General features: G+C 49.4%; 1 protein-coding gene across 1 annotated transcript; it reads right to left on the bottom strand.

Annotated features, from left to right (window-relative positions):
* Positions 1 to 5,438: 5,438 nt before the first annotated feature.
* On the bottom strand, positions 5,439 to 12,304 carry LOC121155671 (endoplasmic reticulum metallopeptidase 1-like). The gene is made up of 3 exons (XM_040979103.1): positions 12,248 to 12,304; positions 5,705 to 5,868; positions 5,439 to 5,605 (listed from the first exon to the last, which is right to left on the bottom strand). The coding sequence occupies exons 2-3, from the start codon at positions 5,855 to 5,857 to the stop codon at positions 5,441 to 5,443; spliced, it is 318 nt and encodes a 105-aa protein (XP_040835037.1). The 5' UTR covers positions 5,858 to 5,868; positions 12,248 to 12,304; the 3' UTR covers positions 5,439 to 5,440.
* Positions 12,305 to 12,522: the final 218 nt, after the last annotated feature.

Here is a 12,522-nt window from a genome sequence, read left to right as displayed (position 1 = left end):
CCGCGGGGGCCTCCAAAAGCCGTGGAAACTGAGTGTCATAACACGTGAACGCCAAGGGTGTCTGCACCAAAACAAACCTTCTCCGGTTCTGTTCTCCATGCCCGGCTTGGCAGCTCCCCTGCCCGTGTCAGCGTGAGCCGTTCTCCTTTGCCGTTGGCAGCCCGTCAGACCCCAGTCCTATCCGTGCAGGCTGTCCACACGGAGCGAGGGTGCCCGCTGGAGCGAGCTTTGTTCCTCCTAGATCAGTGTGGGCACAGGCTGAGGAATTCTCACCAATTCTGCTGGTAGATACCACTAAACTGTTTTGTATCAAAAAATTGTACCTTTTTGTGAATACTCTCGGTGTAAATAAATCCAAAGACACTACTCATATTTTTAGCACTTGTATTATAATTTGTAAGGTTTTATGCTGGATTCCGCCTCCCTATAAATACTTAGAGAATTATAGCAACAGGGCTTGTTTTTCTTTCCCAAAAAGAGCGGTCTTCATAAAGACAGACTCCTTATTGGCTCAGCTGGTCATAACAAAATGCTCACACTGATCATGAAATGGAACAGATTTTTGTGCAAATTAACATAGTTTACTATTTATTGATTTTGTCAATTGAATAAAATGGACTTTTATGTAAATAGACTGCTGAACCTTATCACGGCTACTAAAAATTAGTCTGTAAAGAATGCATCCTTCATTGTAAACTTTAAAGTATTTTATGTATTTGTAGATGACAAATTTGTTTTCATGTTGTGAAAACTGCATATTTCATCATTGGTTCATACTAGTCACATATCCTCCACTGTATCTAATTACCTTATAACAGTATTAATTTAGATAGCTTGTCTGTACTGTGCAATTTGAACAAGGAATGCAATGTTATTTTTTACAAAAACTTATTTTTGTAACAACATATTTGATATGGACCACATTCGTACCACTATGTTTAAAAAAAAAAAGCCTCTTCTCACAGTGCAATTCCAGTTCAGAAACAAGGCCTGGTCCTCTCGCTGCCCTGGAAAGGAAATACCCGGATTCAGTTCTTAGCCCGTTTCCTTTGAAGGGAATTGAAACTATCTTGAATTGTTTGGTTCATAATTCATCAAACTCTTCAAAATTACTGATTTGGGGGAATTGACTGTCATTTACTTTTTACATTAGAAGTGCAATCATTTCACACAATAAAACTCCTAATGGATCAAATATGGTCTTATTGGTACCTGGTCCTTCTGGTGCTACTGTTACTTAAGTCAGCTTCAAACCACCTTTCCCTGAATGGCTGGAAGGTCAGTGTTTCCTGAATGAGTCCAGGCAGCCCAGCCAGAAAATAAACTGACCTCTCTTCTCCTGCCCCGGTCCGTCAGAGGGAACCAGCATCACTGTCGTTTGCTGCAGATATTCATTTAGTAACAGCTGCACACAGCTGGCTAGCTCACACCATGCTGCCGCCGAGGTCACCCTGCGAGCAGCACCCACAGGGTGACTCCTGCGGTGGAGGCCGTGAGCGAGTCCCTTCCTCTGTGAAATGTTGGCTTTCAACTAATAAATAGGCCACAAGGGAAGAAAATTGGTACGTTTACATGTTCTATTTATTAGATACTTTTAATTCTTTGAAGAACTCATTTTTACCATGTTGTTTGGTTGACATCAATTGTTTTAAGCCATCATTTTAACCAAGGAACTTAAATATAACTATTTGAATTTTAGTGCATTCATGTAAATTATTTGTTGATACCCAAAGAAATCATCTAAGGGGAGAGTCAACATTTGCTTGTAATTAAATTTGTTGCTACTTCTGTAATTTGTATTTTTTTTAATAAGGGCAATAAAAATTATTGCACAAACTTCTGTTTATTTGTTATCAGGCAACAGCAAAAATATGTATTGAAAGCCACTTTTTGTAATTTTACCTTTTTAAATTTTCCTTATGTTGCAACTCGAAATTCAGAGATTTAAAATTCTTATTCTATGTAGATATGTAATGGGAGAATCAGAGTTGGCAATGTTAAATGTGAACTGCTTTCCCGGGCCACAAGCAGGGAGCTGGAGCTGCCGGGATTAGAACCGGCCATCCCGGGCGTGCAAGGCGAGGACCTTAACCACTGCGCCATCATGCCAAGCTTTATTTTGATTGGAAAATGTGGAGAGACAGAGAAAGACAGAAAGAAGGAGAGACTCCCCCAAGTGGGCACCGAAACCTAGGAGCCTCTTCCTCTTCCAGAGACACTGACCCAGGACAAAATCCCTCCAGGGTCTATGGCCACCCAAGGTTGGTGGGGCCGGTGTCTCAGGTTTAAGATGTATGTTCCCCCACCCCCCACCCCCCCAAGTGAGCACAAGGGTCAAAGCCAGAAGCCTCTTCCAGGTCTCCCACGCGGGTGCAGGGTCCCAAAGCCCTGGGCCGTGCTCAACTGCTTTCCCGGACACAGGCAGGGAACTGGATGGGAAGCAGGAGCTGCCGGGATTAGAACCGGCGCCCATCTGGGATCCCGGGCAAGGGCCTTAACCACTGCGCCATCACGCCAGGCGCTGGCTTGACTTCTTTTTTTTTAAGCTTTATTTTTTTTGGAAAGGTGGAGAGACAGCGAGGAAGATCTTCTCACTCCCGAAGTGAGCACGGAAGCCAGGAGCCTCTTCCGGGTCTCCCACAGGGTGCAGGGTCCCAAAGCTTTGGGCCGTCCTTGACTGCTTTCCTGGGCCACAGGCAGGAAGCTGGATGGGAAGCAGGAGCTGCCGGGATTAGAACCAGTGCCCATCTGGGATCCCGGGCGTGCAAGGCGAGGACCTTAACCACTGCGCCATGGCGCCGGGCGCTGGATTTGCTTAATTGTACTTTGTTGTGTAACGTTCCATAGGCTGTCCTTAGATCAGTACCAGGCGGGCTTAATGGCTGTAGCTTTGCAGGAGTTGGTGGAAAATGCCATACATTTGAGGCTGCGTTTTATTTCAACCAAGATCCATCCTGTCCCTTTGAACTTGGCAAATTCCCCAGCTAGATGGAGCCACTAGTTGAGACGCAGCCGCGCCTCGTGTCTTCTTGCTCTTTAGGGGAGCTGCCGGCTTGCTGAGTACCGTATTAGCTTGAGGTTTCTCATAGGATTTTTGGAGAGCGTTTACTCGTCTGTTAAGACGCTCCCCTGCTTCTACTCTGTATTACTGAGTGTACTACCTTACTGTTTTGCATTAAATCAACGACCTCTGGGGTAAGCCCCACTGCGTCACTGCAGAGTGCAACTGAGCAGAAATTACAGGTTACATTTTTGAAAATCAAATGTGAAGGCGGTAGTTTCAAAGAGAATACTTTGAATACTTGTGGTTACAGTCCGCCACGAAGAGCTGCTTCACCTCCAAGGCACGCTCTGTGGGGGGTGGTCACTGTTGAAAAGGAAGTTCTTTAAGATGTATAAATATGGTAAACTTCTCTGGAAGGGTACCACCACTTCAGTTTGTAGTGAAAGTGATGGAGGCAGAGAACATGTGTCACTCTGGCTGGTTTGGGATGCTAGCCACCCTGTGGACAGGAAATGGTATGGCATGTTTCTGCATTACAAGTTAACTGCTTAATTCATTAGAGAGAGCAATCATTTATGGTAAAAAGTTTATTTCAGTAACATTGTAAGGCAACAATAAATCTTCAACAAGGCAGCAAACCAGGATCAGACAGTCTGCTTCCCTCCACCTTCCCGAGGCGGGGACGGCTGGAGGCACCCTGGCTAACTGTGGAAGCACTCCATGCGACAGTCATTCTTAGCTCAACAGAAGGAAAAGGCACTTAAATCATAATTCTTCATATTTTCCCTGAAAGTGTACTGTGCTACTTGTATTTAACTCTGTAGAAAATAATGCATTAGTTAGAGCTGGGCAAGACCCTCGGGGAAGGTGTTCCGATGTTCCGATGGAGTGCTTCCTAACGGTGCAGTAACGCTATGCTGATTATGACGACCTGACTGTTTCGGGCGCTAAAGACAACTGGCCAGTGTATTAACAAGCCCTGAGACTGCTTAGCAGCTTGTTACTGACTATACAGCATCAAAACTACCATAATGCTGAGGAGGAAAGTACCCCCCCCCCCAGGACAGCCGTGACCCCTGCTGAGGAGTCCCAGCATCCTTTCCCAAGGAGGCCACGCAGGCAGCAGCTCTCACAGAAGGTCCTCAAGGTGAGATGGGGGTGGCTTTCCTACGTACTAATTTCTAGTGATTATGTTAGCCACGGGGCAGTGTGCCTGTCTGCAAATTCATTGGTCTCTTTCCTTTCCCTTACAAGTGTGAGTCTAAGCCCTCAACTGTGCTAACGGTTACAAACAAGACCCGGCAGGAGAGGAGCACAAGCCAGACACCTGAAACACCTGAAACAGCACAGCCCGTCTACCAGACAGTGACTGCCGCAGCCCAGGCTCCAGCGGGCACATCCCGGCCCTGCGCCCTTGCCCCTGGCGCCCTGAGGGCGCGCTGCAACGCCTGGACTCCCAGGAGATGCCAACTTTGTTTTCCCCCTTTTGGCTGTGCCTTTTTTCTCACCTATCTCCTGGCCTGTCGTTTCATAGAATTTATCCAGAAAGCTCAGCAGTTTACCACTGACGTCAGAGCTAGAGCCCAGATCAGCGTGTGTCGCATGCCCATCTTCCCCGTCAGTGACGACGCAAGCACTGGGCACGGTTGAGAACAAAAGGCCCCAATTCAGCCAGGGCATCACGTCCTAAAGGATTAACCTTGTAAAATAGAAGACTCCCACGAGAAAAAAAATAATATTTATAAAATCCCCACCTTTCCCCTTCCACTCTGCTCTACTCCATGGTAACCAGAGCGGCAGGTCAGTGCTGAGGAAGTTAAGGACTTGCACAGAAAATAATTTGGAACCTAAAAAGTCTGCAAGAATCCCTAGGGAAGTGGAGCACATTTCAGAGGGAAAGAGTCCGTTTCGGGGACCCCTTGTCAACTTGTGGTGACCCCAGCCTGCTCCCCTCGGGGCCAGGTGGCTCAGCACAGGCTGGGGCCTAAAGTCCACTGCGTGGCCCAGTGTCCCATCTGCAGGACTGTCCCTTCCCAGGGCGCCCCAGTTAGACCTCGAGAGCTGCTTCCCCTGAGGCAGCACGCGGGCTGGCTAGGACTTCTGTCTCCTTAAGGATGGCCTCAGTTTATGTCCTTGATCCTGGAGGAGTGGCTACTGCAGTGGTCATGGGCTTCTGTCCTGAAGGTCACAGAATGACAGTGGCAATGCCCGCGTGTGCTTAAGTGCCAGAGGACTGGCAGTGTCAAGTGTCAGCAGGCCATGTATGTCCCACAGCTTAACCATTGCAGTGTTGGGCCCTGAAAAGTGCTAACCGAAGTTCTTCCAACATTTCTCCATTAAAATTCAGTGACTTGAGTTACAAACATCCACGTGACCCAGGGAGAGACTGTGTCACAGGAATTATCCACTGGCCACATGCTCCACGCTGTCACAAGATCAAAACACATAGACACTGTAGGTGCACACCCAGGCGGAGGGGAACGCCCAGTCTGGAAACTTCTCCTTCAGGGCGTCCAGTGCTGGCGATCTCTTGTCCTCCCCGGAGAGATAGTGGGCGGCGATGGCCACAGTGACCATGCCTTCAGGCTGGTCCGCCGAGCCCTGCCAGGAGAGAAACGGGCAGCTCTCTTAGCACGCCAACAGCAAAACCCGTGGATGCTCGTTAGGGCCACCTGGGAGCCTGGCCAAGAAAATTCCCACCTGCACTTCTATCCAGAACTGCCACGCGGAAGCCTGGAGTCCGTGGGAGTAGAAGACAAAGTAGTCCCCCCCTTTACTTGTGACCGGGGTGCCATTGCCCAGAGACCACTGCGAGAGGGTGGACCCCTTGTGAGCGCGCACGTAGAATGACATGTGGCTGGGTCCTGAAAGACAGCAGGAAGGAAGAAGAGTTAGTCTTGTAAGAATTATCTGAAAAAGCAACCAAGCCACCCAAGGCTCAGACTGTTGTAGCACGTTATGCCTGAGCACTTCAGAAAGCTTGCAGGAAAGCGATACAATTCAGATTTTTTAAGAAAATGCATAATTTCTCATACACGTTTTCCATGAAAATAACCTTACTACTTCCTGTCTTTCCCTCTTGTTTTACTTGAAAATTGTTTAAAAATAAATGTTTTAATTATACTTCCCACAAAGTTTTCTGAAGTCTCTCCATACCTTCTGCATTCCTGTGGTACAGGCTCAACGCCCAAAGTGATGAGAGCCGCAACGGGGAAGGATGGGACGCCAAATGAGAAAGCCTAATTAGGTCACCGCCCCGGTGCTCGGCTGCTCACAGCATTCGGTGTGGGGGCATAGCAGGTGGACAAAGCTGCCGCCTGTGGCACCAGAATCCTGGTTCAGGTCCCAGACACTTCCCTCCTGACCCAGTTTCCAGCTAACACACCTGGGAGAGGAGCAGAAGCTGGCCAGCTCGGCCATCCAGGTAGCGAACCAGACAATGGAAGATGTCTTTCAAATAAGACTAGTCCAAGTATCAGTCATGAAAAACTAGATAAATCTAAACCCACTCAGAAGTGAGTGAGTTAGGTTTATTTAGTTTTTAAAATAGCTTACCAATCTGACAATCTTTTTATTGAATTAAAGGTATTAAGTGTTTCAACAACGTTGAAATAGTTTTGGTAAAAGCCTGATAAGCCAAAGAAATTTTTTTTCAAGAAAAACATATTCAAATGGGCATTTTAAAATTAGTCGGTTAAAAACTATCTTTGCACCATGTAACGTGTTTTATGAAACAGAACTAGACAAGATGGGTGACATTCCAACACCCCAATAAAACATACTGGTATTCTACTCTCAGTAAAAAAAATCAACAACAATGACACAGGGGATGTGAACAAGATGAATGAATCACACGAGCAGGCGAATGGAATGAGGTTAGAACACTAATGCGCATTGGGGAAATGGCATCGTGGCTTACAGAATTCTAAGCATCCTTGACTTCCGCTTTACACGACTTTTCTCAAGTGCCCTCACGTGAACCTCACACTCCGTGTGTTCACAGCACAGAACATACTTCCCAGCATGAAGTACTTACATTACCAAGGTCAGAAAGTAGCACAGTTACCTGCAACTGTAAATATCAGAAACAACAACTCAAAATGAAATTTGAAACTTTATCTGAGAAGCAGAGGTCTTCCTTCCCCTGCGGTCCACAGCAGACAGAGCTGGGCCCCAGTGGCGGGAGCCTGGAATCTGAGGCCGTCACTGCCTCCCATGGGTGCGGGAGGCTCGGGACGTGAGAACGGGCTCTCCGGTGTGGGGTGCAGCACCCCACACGGCGGCTTAACCACTGCACCAAGCTAACAGAGCTGAGCAGCTCCATCTGGAAAGCAGGAAACTTAACCTTGTAAAAATAAGCTGTGATACACTAAAGCCGGGGGGGAGGAAAAGCCACGATACTTCCAGTAAGCCAAGACAGGATAAGCAGTTCTGCAAGACAAGTGGAGAGTAACTTTCAGGGGGTTTTGTTTTTGATTAGGTGACCCAAACATAGCCAGCCGCGAATTACAGCAAGTGTGTGTGCTGTGTCCAAACTCAAACACACGCACACACACACACACACACGCATGCACGCACGCACACGAGTGAAACCAATGACTGAGGATACAAGGGAAGCGGAAAGGGAATTAGCATTGTTATTTTAAGTGGATCTAAAAATGAGCTTAAAGTAGTTGTAAGCTCAAGTCTAAGGCAACCACAAAAAGCAGTTTAAGACAAAATATTTTTAAATATCCAGCTAAACACACATGGGCAGGCAGTGTGGTACAGCGGGCTAAGCTGCCATTTGGAAAGCCAGCATCATGCTGCTTTCAGTAAAGGCCCCTGCTAATGTACGTGGGAGGCAGAGAGAGAGAGAGGACAGAAACCTTCCATCTGCTGGCCCATCCCCCGGGTCACTGCGCCCGGGCACAGGGTAGGGCAAACCAGAGCTTCTTCCAGGTCTCCCACGTGGGTGGCAGGGGACCAGATACCTGTGCCCTCCTCCACTGCTTTCCCGGGTGCAGTAACAGGAAGCTGGAGCACAAGTGGAGCAGCCAGGACATGAACTGGCAGCCAACACTGCAGGCCTCCTGAGCCTTACCCACTGTGCCTCAACAGCGGCCCCGTGTAGCGCAGAGTCCACCAATATAACCAAGCAGGTTACAGATCTTTACGGTGAAAATTATGAGAGGCGAATCCGTGGTTGTGGACTAGAAGAAGGAATACTCGCAAAACAACGGACAGAGACAGATGGCCACAGAGGAGCCCATGGACAGCTGCAGTAAGCTTAACTAAAACAAAGCCCGAGGCAGCATCAGGCCGACTGTAAGACCTGCCACAGGACAGCTGGAATCAAAACAGATATGTAGACAAAACTAAATAGAAACCAAAAAATTAATTAGTTTACACATCTACAACCAGCTCTTCAATAAATGAGCTAACAAACAATCGGTGCCCAGAGAAGGGACCGTGTCTTCAACAAACGGTCCAGGAAGCGCTGCGCCAGGGTGCGCAAGTCCACAGAGCCCTCGCCTCCCCCTCACGCACAAGTCAACTCAGAATGCTTGGAGGACTGCAGTGGGCACCCCGAAACCACCAAATTACCAGAGGAAAGCTCTGAAGGACACTGGCAAAGCCTTCCTGGCAAAAAGGCCCAGAAACACAGGCAGCACAGAGTGGCATACAAACGGGATTAAGTCAAACCAGGAAACTCGCACACTGCGAGGAAGCACAGGAGACAGGCGGCCAGCAGGATGGCATCCAGTATTTGCCTACTGTGCAACTGACACAGGATTAACCTCCAGCATCTACAAAGAGGTCAAGAAACACAGCAGCAACAAATCCAGTTAAGAAATGGGCAAACAGATGGTGCGATGACTCAACTGGCTCATCCTCTGTACGTGCCAGCATCCCATATGGGAGCCAGTTCATGTCCCTGCTGCTCCACTTCCCATCCAGCTCCCTGCCTGTGGCCTGGGCAAGCAGTGGAGGACGGGCCAAAGCCTTGGGACCCTGCACCCGCGTGGGAGACCCGGAAGAGGCTCCTGCTTTGGATCGGCTCAGCTCCAGCCCTTGCAGCCACTTGTGGGGTGAACAGATCTTCTTGTCTCTCTGTGAAATCTTCCTTTCCAATATAAATAAATGAGAAATGGACACTGGGCATGAACAGGCATTTTTCAAAGGATGAAATTCAAATGACCAACAGACACATGGAAAAGATTCCACCCAGGAGATGAAGTAACAGGTTTTCTCTCAGTCCAGATAGAAGGATGTTGTCATATCAAAGTCAGAAACACAGCAAGGGCCAGCATGGAAGTTTGGGGGGAACGTGAATCTGTACAACCATTGGGGAGGACAGCACGGAGAGTTCTCAGCTAAAAATATGAGAGTAGAAAATGAAATTCGCAATAGGAGAGCTACCTGTATCCCTGTGTTCATAGCACCTCCGTCCATAAGAGCCGGGATGTGTCATCAATCCAGATGCCCATCAATGGGTAAGTAGATAAAGAAAATATGGCATGCTGGGCCCGGTGCAGTAGCCTAGCAGCTACAGTCCTCGCCTTGAACTTGCTGGGATCCCATATGGGCGCCGGTTCTAATCCCGGCAGCACCACTTCCCATCCAGCTCCCTGCTTGTGGCCTGGAGGGGGTGGGGGGGCAGTGGGGGACAGTCCAAAGCCTTGGGACCCTGCACCTGCATGGGAGAAATGGAAGAGATTACTGGCTCCTGGCTTCGGATCGGCGCAGTACCGGCCGTTGCACTCACTTGGGGAGTGAATCATCGGACGGAAGATCTTCCTCTCTCCCCCTCTCTGTATATCTGCCTTTGCAGTAAAAATAAAATAAATCTTAAACTGTGGCACGCTGGATTACTACTCAGCCATAAAAAAGAATGAAATGCTATCTTTTGCAACAAAATGGATGCAACAGAAAACCATTAGGCTTAGTGAATAAGCCAGTCACCAAAAGACAGTTTTCCCTGGTTTGCAGTAACTTGAATATAAAAAAATGCAGATGAGCACAGCTGACATCTTTATTTTCGCGTATATTCCTGAGGAACAGTGGGGATTTTTGTTTGTTTTCTACTTATTACTTGAATTCTTTGAGGAATGGGTAAGCTTGTTATTATAAAATAAACCGCAAGTATGCCACTGTAAAAAAAAAAAAAACAAGAGGGACCGGCACTGTGGAGTAGTGGACACAGCCTCCGTCTGCAGTGCCGACACCCCACACGGAGCGTGGCCGGAATCCTGCTTGCTCCTTCTCCGATCCGTACCGTGCTCGGACTGCCCTGGGGCGGCTGTCCCGGCCATCTGGGAGGAAGGCAGGCGGGAAGGGCCGACCATCTAACTCTGCCTTTCAAAGACATCCTAACACTAGGGAACTGGGAGGGAGGCTGGGGTAAGAGCTATAGTGCACTTAAACCTATAAATGAAATATATGGAACTTCACCTTATATAAATTTTTTAAATTTAAAATGAGTCTACAAATGCAAGACAAAAACAGAGGAACAGAGGCAACCAACAAAGCGGCCACAAACGTGGCAGGTGCTGAGCTGTGTCAGGACGCCCTGCACATCAACAGCCAGCAACCGACAGTGGGACCAGGCACTGCGGGCTGGGACCCCACCCGGGTGGCCACGTGCCCGGTCCCTAGGGCAGAGGGCAGCCCGGCTGCTGGGCTGCTAGCAGGCCTGGGGAGTGCGCGGGGGGGCCGCGGGGAGGGCTCAGGCTCCTGGGTGTGGAATGACCTAGCAGGTGAGAGGCCACCCTGTCTTAAGATCAGCTGTCAGGCTGCGACATAAGACAGGGCCCAGATTTTTATGGGTTTTAAAAGGCTTCAGGACAGTTACAGAGAGGGCGGGGGACAGATCTTCCATCTCCTGGTTCACTCCCTCACCGGCCACAAAGGCTGCAGAGCGTCCGTCTCGGCGCTGGGGGTGCAGAGGCCTCCGCGAGCCGCCACGTGGTGCCGGGCTGGGGCAGGAGTGAAGTGGCCGCGAGCAGCGGGCGCCCAGCTGGGCTGCAGGCATGACGAGGCTTACTGTGCTGCACGGAGTAAACGGGTGGACGGGGAAAGGCAAGTCAGCCAAGGAAAAGGTGAGAACTGTACGAGCAAGACTTCAGGGGAAAGAGAGGACCAGGGACAAAGAGCGGATTGGTTTGATGATACGGTGACACTGCTGACGACAGTAACACTTCCTCTGTGTGTGAACGCCTCCCGCCAGAGCACCCAGGAGGCCGGGACACCTCACAGTTGGCTCCAACAGCCCACCAGCAGTGACAGGAAAGCGACAAGGACCCGCAGTCACGTGCACTGCTCAGCAGCACGCACACTCTGGGTAAGCTTACAGTGAGCGTAGGTTCACGTCACAGTGAAATATTAAAGACCAGAACAAGCTCTAGGCGTGTAGTTAGCTCACCATCACGATGCCCATGCCCCCTCCTGAACGCCTGGGTGCAGCGCCAGGCTCTGGGGCCCGGCCACCGCAGCCCCTGGAGGCAGCGGGCATGGTCAAGTGCTGGGAGCCCTGTCACTCATGGCAACTTGGACTCATTTCCCAGGTTCCTGGCTTTGGCACAGTCTAGCCCCAGCCACTGTAAGTGGGCATCTGAGGAATCAATCAGTGGACATCTTCCCCTGCTTTCCCAGGCCATCAGCAGGAAACTGGACAGGAAGTGGAGTTGTCAGAACAGGAACCAGCACCCATTTGGGATGCCGGCCATGCGGGCAGAGAATTAATATGCAAGCCACCAGGCAGGTCGCAAGAAAACATTTCTAAATTTAAGAAAGGGGTCCAGAAAACAGAGAAATTTTCAGTCTTACCAAATTTAAAATGAAGATACAACTTAAATTTGTGAGCTGGAGTGTAAGCGATTCTTAAGAGTGAAACTGGTTAGTGCTGAATGAATATATTAGAAAAGATAATCTAAAATCAGTAACTGTTCCTTTGCCTTCACTGCCTTACTTCTGCTTTAGTGAACTAAGGAAACGAGCCAGTGACAGCCCAAGCGTGAGCAGGGAGACGGGGAGCAACGGCCAGGGCAGCTGGCGCTCGGCAGCAGAGAAGGCAGTGAAGTGAGCCTCCGCCAGGCCACGCGGTCAGCTTGTTCCCAAGTGCTCTGAAGAACATCATCTAAGACATTTGCTTTACGAAGTCAGAATAAGCTTCCTCCTTGCGCTCTGAAGCACAGAGCTCCTGAGGGCGACGTGGCATGACGGGCACGCGGCAGAAGGGGAGAGGACCGGCGCACGACTCACCTGTTGCTTCAAAAGTCAACTTTACAGAATCCCAAGGTGTCTGTTCTTTGGATACAAGTCTGAGATGAGCAGGAGTTCTCGGAGAAACTTCTGGGGCGGGAAGGTAGCAGTTTTTCCTATTTGGAAAGTTAGCTTCACTATTTAGGAGGCCTTATCAGTTGGTAACTATAATTCACGGGCACGCTCGGGGTCCCTGGGCATGAGCTCACACTGACGTCGCCGCCTCGAGAACCCGCGTGACTGCGGCACCGACGGCTACAGCGCAGGAACTGGAG

This window comes from Ochotona curzoniae, unplaced genomic scaffold (assembly GCF_017591425.1).
Source record: "Ochotona curzoniae isolate NIBS_2020 unplaced genomic scaffold, NIBS_Ocur_1.0 contig_3037, whole genome shotgun sequence".
NCBI lineage: Eukaryota > Metazoa > Chordata > Mammalia > Lagomorpha > Ochotonidae > Ochotona > Ochotona curzoniae.
Note: the sequence above shows the minus strand (reverse complement) of the source record. Positions and strands in the feature narration are given on the sequence as shown.

Excerpts from the sequence above, each read along its gene's own strand:
- LOC121155671 (XM_040979103.1), bottom strand. The coding sequence starts at position 5,857 with ATGTCATTCTACGTGCGCGCTCACAAGGGGTCCACCCTCTCGCAGTGG. Across the intron at positions 5,606-5,704 it reads AGTTCTGGATAGAAGTGCAG|GGCTCGGCGGACCAGCCTGA; the intron begins GTGGGAATTTTC and ends CTCTCCTGGCAG.